The 14,302-nt window shown below is 38.1% G+C and overlaps 1 protein-coding gene across 2 annotated transcripts in view; it reads right to left on the reverse strand.

The window, feature by feature from the left end:
- The window catches only part of LOC118841853 (liver carboxylesterase 1-like), an 85,945-nt gene extending 73,040 nt beyond the window's left edge, over positions 1-12,905 (reverse strand). For both annotated transcript variants that reach the window (XM_036749518.1, XM_036749517.1), the window contains exon 1: positions 12,669-12,905. In XM_036749518.1, the coding sequence (XP_036605413.1) occupies positions 12,669-12,747 (79 nt within the window). In that variant the 5' untranslated portion in view covers positions 12,748-12,905. The remainder of the gene's footprint in view (positions 1-12,668) is intronic.
- Positions 12,906-14,302: the final 1,397 nt, after the last annotated feature.

The raw sequence follows: 14,302 nt of genomic DNA on the forward strand, positions 1-14,302 counted from the left end.
CCAAATTCTTTTCATGACACAAATATGGTACTAATACCCAAACCAGCTAGAGTCAAAACAGAGAAAGAAAATTATAGACCAATTTCCCTAATGAATATTGATGCAAAAATTTTAAATAAAATATTAGCAAAAAGATTGAAGCAACTCATCATGAGAATAATACACTATGACCAGGTAGGCTTTATTCCAGGAATGCAAGGCTGATTCAATATTAGGAAAACTATTAGCACAATTGACCATATCAACAACAAAACTAGCAGAAACAATATGATCATCTCAATAGACGCAGAAAAAGCCTTTGACAAAATACAACACCCATTCCTATTAAAAACACTTCAAAGCATAGGAATAAATGGAACCTTCCTCAAAATTATAAATAGTATCTACCTAAAGCCATCAACAAGCATTATTTGTAATGGGGATAAGCTAGATGCATTCCCAATAAGATCAGGGGTGAAACAAGGATATCCATTATCACCCCCACTATTCAATTTGGTACTAGAAACGTTAGCTGTAGCAATAAGAGAAGAGAACAAAATTGAAGGAATTAGAATAGGAAAAGAAGAAACTAAATTATCACTTATTTTTCCATGGTTATTTGTTACAAATAATTCTTATTGCATCATGATCTGAAAAGTACGATTTGACTATTTCTGCCTTTCTGCACTGGATTGTGAGGTTTTTATGCCCTAATACATGGTCAATTTTTGAGTATGTGCCACCTACCACTGAGAAAAATGTATATTCCTTTTTATCCCGATTTAGTTTTCTCCAGAAGTCTATCATCTCTGTCTTTTCTAAAATTCTGTTCACTTCCTTAACTTCTTTCTTATTTATTTTGAGGTTAGATTTATGAAGTTCATGAAGTGGAAGGTTGCAGTCTCCCAATATTATAGTTTTGTTGCCTATTTTTTCCAGTAACTCCCTTAACCTCTCCTCTAAGAATTTGTATACCTTACCATTTGGTGCATAAATGTGAAACAATGATATTGCTTCATTGTTTATGGTGCCTTTTAGCAGGATGTAGTGTCCTTCCTTATCTCTTTTAATCAAATCTATTTTTACATTTGCTTTATCTGAGATTAGGATTACTACACCTGCTTTTTTTTACTTTAGCTGAGGCTCAATATATTTTACTCCAGCCTTTTACCTTTACTCTGTATGTATCCCCCTGTTTCAAATGTCTTTCTTGTAAACAGCATATTGTAGGACTATGGTTTTTAATCCATTCTGCTATCTGCTTCTGTTTTATGGGAGAGTTCATCTCATTCACATTCACAGTTATGATTTCTATCTGTGTCTTTTTCTCCATCCTATTTCCCCCTGTTTATGCTTTTATTTCTCCCTTTTACCTTCCACTCCTCAACAAAGTTTGGCTTTTAACCATTGCCTTCCTCAGTTTACCTTCCCTCTTTATTCCCCTCCCTTGTCTTACCATTTCCCACTTGCTACTTCTCCCCTCCCTTCTGACTACCCCCCTCCCTTTTTTCTCCCTTTCCCCTCCTATTTCCTGTGGGATGAGTTAGATTTATATACTTATCAGAGTATGTTATTGCCTTCTAGAACAAGATCAGATGATAGTAAAGCTCAAATACTGCTCTTCTCCCTCCCTTCTTTACCTCTACTACAATGTGTTTTTGTGCCTTTTCATTTGGTGTAATTTACCCTTATCTACTATCTCCTAACCTCTTCTCTCAAAGCCCTACCTTTACATCTCTTAATTATGTTTTTTATGCTCATATTAGTTATTTTATACAGACATTCACAGTCTGTATGTATCCCTTTCAATTGTCATGATAACTGTACTATTCACAAGATTGACATATATATGTATACATATAAAAAATACATAAGATGATATAATCCTATATAAATATGCAAATAATTTGCCCTTATTGATTAATAAGGTTTGTGCAGGGTTTTCCCCTAGTTTACCTGTCTCTCTTCTGTTTTGTATTTGGAAATCAAATTTTCCATAGAGTTCTGGCCTTTTTTTCAGGAAGGTCTGGAATTCCCTTATTTCATTGAATGCCCATCTCCTTCCCTGAAAAACTATGCTTAATTTTGCTGGGTAGTTGATCCTTGGTTGTAGTCCCAGCTCCTTTGCGCTTCAGAATATCATATTCAAGTTTCTCCTGTCTTTTAAAGTGGAAGCTGAAAGAACCTGTGTGATCCTGACTGTAGTTCCACGATATTTGAATTGTTTCTTTTTGGCTGCTTGCAGTATTTTTTCCTTGATTTTGTAATTCTGAAATTTGGCTATAATATTTCTTGGTGTTTTCAGTTTGGGATCTCTTTCAGGGGGTGATCGGTGAATTCTTTCAATGATTATTTTGCCCTCTGGTTCTAGGACCTCTGGGCAGTTATCTTTGATAATTTCTTTGAAGATACTGTCAAGGCTCTTTTTTTCATCATGGACCTCTGATCGACCAATAACTCTTAAATTGTGTCTCCTGGATCTATTTTCCAGGTAAGTTGTTTTCCCAATCAGATAGTTCTCTTTTTTTTATTCTTTCATTCTTTACATTTTGTTTTACTACTTCTTGATGTCTCATAGAGTCATTAGCTTCCACTTGCTCAACTCTAATTTTTAATGAGTTATTGTTTTCATTTTGCTTTTGAGTCTCCTTTTCCAATTGGTTTATTTTACTTCTCAGGGTATCATTTTCTCTATTTAGATTCTGAATCTCCGTAGCCATTCACCAGTCTTATTCTTTAGGGTCTTGAGTTCGTCAGTGGATTTTTTTCCATTTTTTTCCATTTTTTCTTTTACCTCCCTAATTTGGTTTTTAAAATCCTCCTTGAGCTCTTCCAGTAATGCTTTTTGGCCTTGAAACCAGTTCACACTACCTTTTGAGGTATCAGATGTGGGTATAGTGTCATTGTTACCCTCTTCCAAATTGGTATTTTGATCATGCCTGTCTCCATAAAAAGAATCAATGGTCCTCGGTTTTTTGTGTTCTTCATGTTGGTTAGCCTTTTCCTGGCTTTACAATAAATTTTTGCTTTTGGGGCTCAGGGTTCTCTGTCCCAGCTTTCTTATTCTGGGGATTGTGAGTCTAGTTGTTGGCTTCGTGAATTATAGCCTTCAGTTTCCTGAGGTGTGGAGGAGGAGGTCTGGCTGCCTGAAATGTTCTCTTCTCCTGGGGTTGCTCTCCAGCACTGTTGCTCTTCAGCGATGGTCTCAGCTCTTTGTTGTTTGAGCTGGGTGTCTGGCAATTCCCCTGGGGGGGGCGGCAAGAGTATGTCTGGGCTCCTGGTGTTGATCCCTGCTGGCTCTGCCCCTCTGGGACTCAGGTACTCCCACTATTCAGCCACTGAAACCCCACTTCTGTCTCCTCTATTCCAGCATGTTTTTTTTTTCCCCTGAGGCACTCTCTGGGTGGGGAAGGGAGGGATTAGAGCCATTTACCTAGCCATTATGTCTCCTGGAAGTTCAAGAATCCGGATTTCATACCTTTGGGCTGCAAGCCTCAGGAGTTGATATCTCTCCACCGGTGGCATTGTGCTGCCTCTTGTTGCTTCCACGGACTGCCATCCTGTGTTGGGAGGCCTGGGGTTCTCCACTGGTTTCGTGTGCCCAGCTTTCTCCCAGTCCATCTCCCATGTGGATTTCCTGGCCGGCTACTTCTGCTTTGGTGCTGTCTGGAGCATCTCCGCATGCCGATTGTTCTCCTAGTCAGCAGATTCGTTCCTTTGGCCTTTCAGACTCTCCTGGCTGGGAAATTTGCCCCACTCAGACTGCTCGCGGTTTCTAACTCTCTCAAATCTGCTCGAATTCACTTTTTTATAGGAATCTGACAGAAGTTGTGAGAGAGCTCCGGTAAGATGCTGTTTTCATTTGGCCATCTAGTCTCTGCCCCCATATACTTCATGATTCTGAACCATATAGGCATGTTCATGGTCATCCTTGAGGTCATGAATCTTACCTTACTGATACAGCAACCCATGGGCAGTATGTTGTGCAGGTCTGCCTAAGGGGACTTTGTGTAGTTAGTTTAGCTGATGGATTTCCATTTTCACTGGCCACCTGAAATCCTTTGATGTGCTGCAAGCAGCTCTCAGAGCTGCCCACAGTGGTTTATAGGCCTCATCTAAGGAGAGTATTTACTACTCTCCTGACCTGTGCTCCAGTATTTGTGTGACCACAAGCACTCTTTTCTGCCCTGAAACTGTAAGAAGGAGCCCCCTTTCACTGCTTCTGTAAGCTCTGCAATGCTAGTGCTTCTCCTCACCCTATTCAGTCCTCCTCAGTCCTACTGCCTCCCAGGACTATGCCCCAGATCTGATTATGAGTAAAGTAACAGAATCCTGCCTCAGTGTTAACGAAAAGGCCCCTGTAATCTCCTTCTGACTAGTTGTTCAACCCTCTTACCATCTCTGGGCTGAGAGGCCCAGAAATAGCTGCTGTCACTCCTGATTCAATCACTCCCAAGGCCTGCTCCTGTTTTGCTGGGACCAGGACTGTGCTGGCATAGCCTAGACTGGACTGTGCTCCAATCTCACCCTGTTGCAACAAACCATTCTTGCTGATTTTCCAAGTTGGTTTGGGCTGGAAATTTGTTTCACTTTTCTTTTTGTGGGTTATGCTCTTCTAGAAATTTTTTTAGAGTCATTTTTTAAAGGTACATGCAGGTTTTTGGGTGGAGAGCTCAGGTGAGCCCCTGCCTTTACTCCACCATCTTGGCTTTGCCTCTTGTCATTCTCTTTAATAAAATTATTGATTGTTTCTATGATTTTTAATTTGTCCCACTCATTCTTTAGGATTAGATTATTTAGTTTTCAATTAATTTTTTAATTTTTATCACACTAGCCTTTTGTGAATGTAATTTTTATTCCATTTTGATCCAAAAAAGAATATATTTAATATTTCTGGCTTTTTATTATCAATTTTAATGCTTTTATGCCTTATTACATGGTCAATTTTTGTGTGGGTGCCATGTGCTGTTGAGAAAAAGGTATATTCGTTTTTATTCCTATTCAGTTTTTTTTAGTAAAGGTTTGTCATATCTAACTTTTCTAAAATCCTATTCATTTCCTTAGTTTCTTTCTTGTTTATTTTTTGGTTGGATTTATTGAGTTGTGGTCCCCCACTAGTATAGTTTTCTCTCTATTTATTCCTATAATTCACTTAACTTTTCCTTTAAGAATGTGGATGCTACACCACTTGGTGTGTATGCTTGATATTTATATTACTTCACTGTCTATGGTAACTTTTAGCAAGATGTAATTTCCTTCCTTATCTCTTTTAATTAGGTGTACTTTTGCTTTTATTTTGTCTGAGATCTGACTACCCCTACTGTTTTTTATTCAGATGAAAAATAATAGATTCTGCTCCAGCCCCTTATCTTTATTGTGTGTATGTCCCTATACTTCAAATGTGTTTCTTTTTTTTGAGAGGGGAAGGGAGGGCAATAGGGGTTAAGTGACTTACCCAAGGTCACACAGCTAGAAAGTGTGCCAAGTGTCATAGGCTGGATTTGAACTCAAGTCCTCCTGACTCCAGGGTTGGTGCTCTACTCACTATGCCACCTAGCTGCCCCAAATGTGTTTCTTATAAACCACATATTGCATAATTCTGTCTTTTTTTTATCTACCCTGCTCTCTGTTTCCCTTTTATGGGAGAGTTCATCCCATTCACATTCACATTTATGATTGCTTCTTGAATATTTCCCCCCATACTATTCTTCCTCATGTTTCTACTCTCTCTCCTTTCACTCTTTCACTCCTTTCCAGTGTTTTGTTTCTGTCTACCGCCACCCATAATCGACCCTCTCTCCTGTCAGTCTCCACCCTCCCACGTCCTTTACTTAATTTCCCCTCCAACTCCCCTGTCAGGTAAGATAGATTTCTATATTCAACTGATTGTGTATGTCATTCCCTCTTTGAGCCAATACTGATGACAGTAAGGTTAAAGTAATGCTCATCACCTACCCATTCATCTTCCCCTCCATTGTAATAGGTCTTTTGCACCTCTTCATGTGAAATAATTTACCCTATTCTGCCTCTTCCTTCCTTCTTCCCCCAGTGTACGCCTCTTTCTCATCACTCAGGTTTTTTTAATGTCATTCCCTCAAATTCACCACTGGCTATGTATATATGGTCTAGTTCTACTATTAGTGATACAATTTTTAAGAATTACAAGTATCATCTTTCCCATGTAGGGATGTCAACAGTTTAGTTCTATTGAATCCCTTATGTTTTCATTTCCCTTTTTAGGCTTCTCTTGGGTCTTTATACTGAAGATCAAAATTTTGGTTTAATTCTGATCTTCTCCTTATGTAAGCTTGAAATCCTTCTATTTGAATGGCCATTTTATCCTTTGATGTTTAATGATTAACTTGCCAGGTAAGTGATTCTTGGCTGTAGTCCCAGATTCTTTGCCTTCTAAAATATCATGCTCCATGATCCTCCTTTTTAATGTTACAGCAGCTAAGTCCTGTGTAATTCTGAATGTAGCTCCCCAATATATGAATTGTTTCTTTCTGGCCACTTATAAAAATTTTTCCTTGAGCTGATGGTTCTGAGATTTGACTATAATGATCTTTGGAGTGTTTATTTTGAGATCTTTTTCCTTAGGACATTGGTGGATTCTTTGAATGCCTATTTTCCTTTCTGCTTCTAAGACATCAGGGCAGTTTTTATTGATAATTTCTTGAAAGATGCTGTCCAGGTCCTCTTTTTGATTATAGCTTTCAGGTAGTCCAGTGATTCTGCAATTGTTTCCCTGGATCTATTTTCCAGGTCAGATGTTTTTCCCATGAGATATTTTACTTTTTTATCCATTTTTTTTGAATTAGATTGATTCTTGATGTCTCATATAGTTATTAGGTTCCTCTTGCCTAATTATAACATTTAAGATGTCATTTTTGTACATTCTTTTCCATTTGGCTAATTTTATTCTTTGAGGAGCTGATTTTTTTTTCCACCTTTTTTTGTAACTCCTTTTCCATCTGGGCAATTCTACTTTTTGAGCAGTATTCCAAGTTTCTGAGTCTTTTTTTCCCTATCTTTTGTATCACTCTCATTTCTCTTACTATTTTTCTTTTTCCTGTCATACAATTTTGAAAGTCCTTGAGCTCTTCAATGAGTGGTTTCTGGGTTTGTGGCCACTTGCCATTTTTGTTTGGGATTTTGCCTATAGGTGTTTTGACATCGTTTTCCTCTTATGAGTTTGTCTCTTGATATTCCCTGTCACCTTAATTACTTTCTATGGTCATATCCCCTTTTTTGGCTTTTTTCCTTTCTTTCAAATTTGAGCTCTGTACCTGGCATGGAAGGGGCACTGTTTCAGACTTTTTGTGACATGAGCTGCAAGTCCTTGCTGTTTACCTGGGATTGCACTAATGTTGCCCTGAAGACATTGAACCTCATGTCTAGTGCTGCACTGAGGGTTGGGTAGGGGGTGACTGGTATTGCTGGAGGCCATAGGGTTCTAGCAGCTTGCATAGTACTGAAAATAAGTTCTAGTCGTTTTGTCTGGCAGGTGCTGGGGCTGGTGGGATATATCTGTGTTTTTCCAATGCTACACTGAAGCATATGGTCATCTGATTGCTGGCAGCTACCTGTTTACTTAGGCACCCACGGGGTTGGCATTTACCTGGCTGCTTGAGACTAACATTGAAGCAGGGAGAATATAGCCCCTTGAGTTTGCTTCTTTCCCACAGCCTGTGCTGAAAGTCACTGGAGGTTGCCTCTTTGACCTGGGCTATGCTGGAGCATTTGGCAGTTCTAAGAGCTGGACTCTGCCCATTCCCCTGGCTATGCTGAGGCACTTAGGAGGTTGTAGTCTTGATGTTTGCCTGCTCCACTGCACTGAGGCTCAGGATCTCCTGGTAGTTTGCTGAAGTGGGCTTGCTGGGATGCTGCCTGTCCTGGATTGCATTCCTCTTTTACACAAGTGAGACAGATCTTGTTTATATTTCAAGTTCCTTGGGCTAAAAGTTTGTTTGCTCTGTCTTTTTGCTGGTTTTGCTGTTCCAGGATTTGTGTTCTGGCACTATTTTATGGTTGTTTGCAGTTGAATGTGGGAGGGTTATGGTGATTTACTGCATTCTCTAATATTTTGGGTCCCTGAAGTCTTCTTCTCCAATATTGATTATTAAAATATTCTATCATCTTTGGGGGTGGAGCCACGATGGTGGCTGGAAAGCAGGGACTTGTGTAAGCTCACAGCCAGGTCCCTCCAAAAACCTATAAAAATGGCTCTGAACAAATTCTAGAGCTGCAGAAACCACAAAATAGCAGAGGGAAGCAGGGATCCAGCCCAGGACAGCCTGGATGGTTCCTGGGTGAGGTCTATCGAGCACTGAAGCTGGGCACAGAGGAGAGCAGAGCCCACCGTGGTTGGTGGCAGGACCAACCAGACCAGGAACTGGGCGGAACCGGCCCTAGCACCCTGAATCAGCGAGCTGTGGCAGTTATCAGACTTCTCAACCCGCAAACACCAAAGACAACAGAGAAGGTTAGTGGGAAAAGCTTCGGGGGACAGAGTGGAAGGAGTTCATGGTTGAGCTGCCGCACCAGAGGCAGCAGGGGAGGGGCAGCTACAGAACTACATCTACAGTTGCTTCTGGCCCCAGGCCCACCTGGTGGGAGGAATTAAGTGGCAGATAAGAGTGGGAGTGCACAGCCTGCTTAAGATCCCAGTCAGGTACTGGCTCTTTGGAGAAGGAAAAATGCTGGTGTGGCAGAGCTGGCTGTATAGAAATAGCTCTGAAAACAACAGTGCAGCCCTCAAGCTTGGAACAAAGTATTCTTTACTCTACAAGCAGTCATACCCTGACAAAAAACTCAAGGGTCAAGTAAATTGGCTGTGAACATGGCCAGGCAGTGAAAACACTCTCAGATTCAGACTTTGGAATCTTTCTTTGGTGACAAAGAAGACCAAAATATACAGCCTCAAGAAGTCAACAAAGTCAAAGAGCCTACATCAAAAGCCTCCAAGAAAAACATTAACTGGTCTCAGGCCACAGAAGAGCTCAAAAAGGATTTCGAAAAGCAAGTTAAAGAAGTAGAGGAAAAATTGGGAAGAGAAATGAGAATGATGTGAGAAAACCATGAAAAACAAGTCAATGACTTGCTAAAGGAGACCCAAAATATACTGAAAAAAATATTGAAGAAAACAACACTTAAAAATAGACTAACTCAAATGGCAAAAGAGCTCCAAAAAGCCAATGAGGAGAGGAATGCCTTGATAAGCAGAATTAGCAAAATGGAAAAGGAGGTCCCAAAGACCACTGGAGAAAATACTACTTTAAAAATTAGATTGGAGCAAGTGGAAGCTAGTGACTTTATGAGAAATCAAGATGTTATAAAACAGAACCAAAGGAATGAAAAAGTGGAAGACAATGTCAAATATCTCATTAGAAAAACCATTGACCTGGAAAATAGATCCAGGAGAGATAATTTAAAAATTATTGGACTACCTGAAAGCCATGATCAAAAAAAGAGCCTAGATATCATCTTTCAAGAGATTATCAAGGAGAACTGCCCTGATATTCTAGAGCCAGAGGGTAAAATAGAAATTGAAATAATCCACAGATCACCTACTGCCAAAGATACCAAAAAGAAAACTCCTAGGAATATTGTCACCAAATTCCAGAGCTCCCAGGTCGAGGAGAAGATACTGCAAGCAGCCAGAAAAAAAATTGAGTATTGTGGAAAAACAATCAGGAATAACACAGGATCTAGCAGCTGCTGCTTTAAGGGACTGAAGGGCTTGGAATATGATATTCCAGAGGTCAATGGAGCTAGGATTAAAACCAAGAATCACCTACCCAGCAAAACTGAGTATCATGCTCCAAGGCAAAATATGGATTTTCAGTAAAAGAGAGGACTTTCAAGCTTTCTCAGTGAAAAGACCAGAGCTGAACAGAAAATTTAACTTTCAAACACAAGAATCAAAAGAAGCATGTAAAGGTAAACAAGAAAGAGAAATCATAAGGGACTTACTAAAGTTGAACTGTTTTGTTTACATTCCCACATGGAAAGATGATGTGTATGATCTATGAGACCTCAGTATTAGAGTAGCTGAAAGGAATATGCATATATATGTTTGTATGTAAATATATACATATGTGTGTATGTATGTATATATGTAGGTGTATATATATATGTGTGTCTATGTGTATAGACATATATATATACACACACACATATATATATATATATATATATGTATATAGAGAGAGACAGAGGGTACAGGGGGAGTTGAATATGAACGGATGATATCAAAAAAAATAAAATCAAATTAAGGGATAAGAGAGGAATACATTGACGGAGGGAGAAAGGGAGAGATAGAATGGGGTAAATCATCTTACATAAAAGTGGCAAGAAAAAGCAGTTCTGTAGGAAGGGAAGAGGGAGCAGATGAGGAGGAATGAGTAAATCCTGCTCTCATTGGATTTGACCTGAGGAGGGAATACCATACACACTCAGTTGGGTATCTTACCCCACAGGAAAGAAGGAGGAAGAAGATAAAAAAGGGGGGACAATAGAAGGGAGCACAGATAGGGGGATGAGGTAATCAAAAACAAACACTTTCAAAAAGGGACAGGGTCAAGGGAGAAAAATCAATAAAGGGGGATAGGTTAGGAAGGAGCAAAACATGTTAATCTTTCACAACATGAGTACTGTGCAAGGGTTTTACATAATAATCCACATGTGCCCTATGTTGAATTGCTTGCCTTCTTAGGGAGGGTGGGTGGGGAGCAAAGAGGGAAGAGAATCTGGAACCCAAAGTTTTAAAAACAGACGTTCAAAAACAAACCAACAAAAAAAGGTTTTTGCACGCAACTAGGAAATAAGATACACAGGCAACGGGGGGTAGAAATTTATCTTGCCCTACAAGAGCAGAAGGGAAAGGGGGATGGGAGTGGAGTGGGATGACAGAAGGGTGGGCTGACTGGGGAACATGGCAGCCAGAATATATGCTAACTTGGAGTGGGCAGGAGGGTAGAAATGGGGAAAAAATTCATAATTCAAACTCTTGTGAAAATCAATCCTGAAAACTAAATATATTAAATAAATTAAATTAAAGAAAAAAATAAATAAACATTAAAAAATATATTTTATCATCTTTGCTAATTGGTTGGGTATGAAGTAAACTTCAGAGCTGTTTTTATTTGAATTTCTTTCATTTGGTGTTTTCCTTCTTTTATTTTTAATAATTTTCAGTCCTTCTTTTGAGAAATACACATTCATTTCCTTTGACCACTATTTTTTTGGTAAATGTTATTATTTATTGTAAACTTAAATAAAAATGAGAAAAGAAAAAAAATTGCATTGTACACAGAAGAACATAAGAAAGAAGTCAATATAAATCAATAAATTTCCATTTCAAGAAAACCTATATAATAGATACTACACATTGTTTTCACAGCTATCCAGCTTTGCTTTCTTTCCTTGTAGGTTTTTTTTGGTTCTTTGCTGTGCACTTTTTACTTTTTTTTTCCTTTCCCTCCCCCTTCTCCCCCTATGTGCATGTGTGTATGGGTATACATATACAGACACCCTATATATATGCACGCTATATATGTATATATAATATATATATATATATATACACACTCACATTATATACTATATATACACATTTATATATTCATATGTAATAGAATATATTATGTGTAATATATTATATATCACATATATGAATACATACACATGTATACATATACATGTATGTACATGTATGTGTATGTATAAATATCTAGCTATCCATACACACATATATACATGTACACATATACACATATGTATATATACACTTATATATGCACATGTGCATTTATATACATATATACATAAATCTATATGTGTATGTGTATATATTTGCATATACACATATAGATAGGTATCTATAAACATATACACATATACACATATACCCTCATGCACATATATGTAAGACCATTCCATGCTTATTGGCACTTGTTATCTGTTTCTCTGAAGATGGATAGCATCTTATTTCATAAGAACAAATCTTCCCATATTTTTCCTAAATCTACCAGCTCATCATTTCACACACCATAACAATAGTCCAATCCAATCACATTCTATCTAAGATTGTCTATGAAAGTTTCTCCCTCCCAACCTGTTTTATGCATTCCCCCTATTCTTGGCTGCACAGCTTTTATTTGTACAAGAACATTTTAATTTAAAATAAAATTATACATTCTATTCTTCAACAATGCTCTCATCTTATATTATGGTTTATGATCTGATACTGCTGAATCTCTTCCATTCCGTCTGTTCCCCTTCGTTTTCTTGAAATCTCTGACCTTTTTCTTCCATATGAAATTTGTTATTATTTTTTTAATTCAATAAGATAATTTTTTTAGTAATTTAATTGGGGTGGTATTGAATAAATAGATTAGTCCTTTGTTCACTATTGAGGAATATATATTTTTTTAATTTTTTTATATAGCTGTAGTGCAAAGATTATTTTCCCCCATTTTCCCATTTCACTTCTTATTCTACATGCATTATTTGTTGATAATTTATTTCATAATAACGTTTTATTTTTTCCCCAAAATATAGACCAGACCTTGCTGAATTTTTGCCTGAGATAATACCAAAATCTCTCAGTACCTTTTATGGTTAGAGTTTTCTGCTTTTTTTTGTTTGTTTCTGAAAGAAGAAAAGAATATACACCAAAATCTTACCCTGAGTTGCGAATGCAATAAAGTAGCAAAAAATCAGGGAAATCAGCCACATCTTGTTGGGAGCAGTTCTCTGCCACATGCCAAGTATGGGACTCTGACCTGTGTTTAAGGGTTGAGGTTGCTTCTGTGGTGTATGGGTGTAGACTGGTTGAGTGACTCACTCCTGTACCCAATCAGACAAAGCAAAATCAATCAAAAACAACTCTCTTGATGACAGCCAGATGTAATGTCTTGAGTCTCCACTCACAATTAACTCACAGTCCTTTTTATTGCAGAAATTTAATCATTAATCACTTTATTACAAAATTGAATACCAAAGTCAGTAACAGGGTCAAGGTTAGTGAAGGTGTACTTTCACCCTGAAAGCACACTGAATTTTCTCCCTCTCTCCAAGACACACTAAGTCAGTCACACAATGTGGTATAATGAGGGCCTTTGGGGTCTGGTGGGCAAACTATGGTCTTGGTGACTTAACTGACTGCATCCTTGGGTATCCTCGAAGAACTTCCCCAATTTCTTCTTACATCTATTTTCTCACCAGAGCAAAACACATTAGAAGTCTTAATTCTTTAGAGAAAAAGAAAATCTCTAACTTTTCCCCTGCCAATTGTAGACTGGGTATATGCTATATGGGTTGATTGGAAGGAAAGAAAAGATGAAGTGCTTAAACTAAAGGAAGGTAAAGTTTACTGATAAAAACACAGACCCACTTTGGGAAACAAATAGAAATAATAATAGGGTAAGAAAAATAATAAGCCACATTTCTCTAACACTGAAAGTTTTACAAAAAAACCACTTTCCCTACCACTCTTTAAAATATGCAGGGAAAATATTATTACACCTATTTTATAGATGAAGAAACTGCTTATAAGAAAGGTTATCCTTTACTCACACTCATGGAAAATATCAGGACCAAGATTTTAATTCAGATCTCTTGATTTGAATCAAGAATTTTTTCTTCTTCTTCAATGTATAGCCAGTATAAGGGGAAATGATGAAGTGGATTTGGACGTCAATTCCAGCTTCCCTTTCTGTACCCTTTGTTTTTCTTTTTTTTTTTTATAAATTTCTTTATTTATTTTTAGTTTACTACACACGGTTCTACATGGTTTTGAGTTCCAGTTTTTCTGCCCTCCCTCCCCCCTCCCTCCCCAAGATGGCATGAAGTCTCATATAACTGTCATGTATAACGTCGCATTGAATTAATTTATGCACTAGTGAAGTTGTGGAGAAGAATTTTGACCAATGGAATGAATCATGAGAAAGAAGAAACAGAACCAAAAAAAAAAAACCCCAAAAACAAAAACAAAAGAGAAGCAGAAAAGGCGAGCATGTAGTGTGCCTCAGTCTGTATTCAAACTTCGCAGTTCTTTGTCTCGATGAAGATAGCATTCTCCATCGTGAGTCCCCTGGAGTTGTCCTTGCCCCTTAGGTTGCTGAGAAAAGCGCAGTATGTCAGGGTTGGTCCTCACGGAATCCATATATCTGTGGCTGTGCACAACGTTCTCCTGGCTCTGCTCCGCTCACTCAGCATTATGTCGTGTAGGTTTTTCCAGGTTGTTATGAAGTCTACATCATCCCCATTTCTTATGGCACAATAGTATTCCATCACCTTCATATACCACAGCTTGTTC

This window comes from Trichosurus vulpecula, chromosome 3 (genome assembly GCF_011100635.1).
Source record: "Trichosurus vulpecula isolate mTriVul1 chromosome 3, mTriVul1.pri, whole genome shotgun sequence".
Lineage (NCBI taxonomy): Eukaryota > Metazoa > Chordata > Mammalia > Diprotodontia > Phalangeridae > Trichosurus > Trichosurus vulpecula.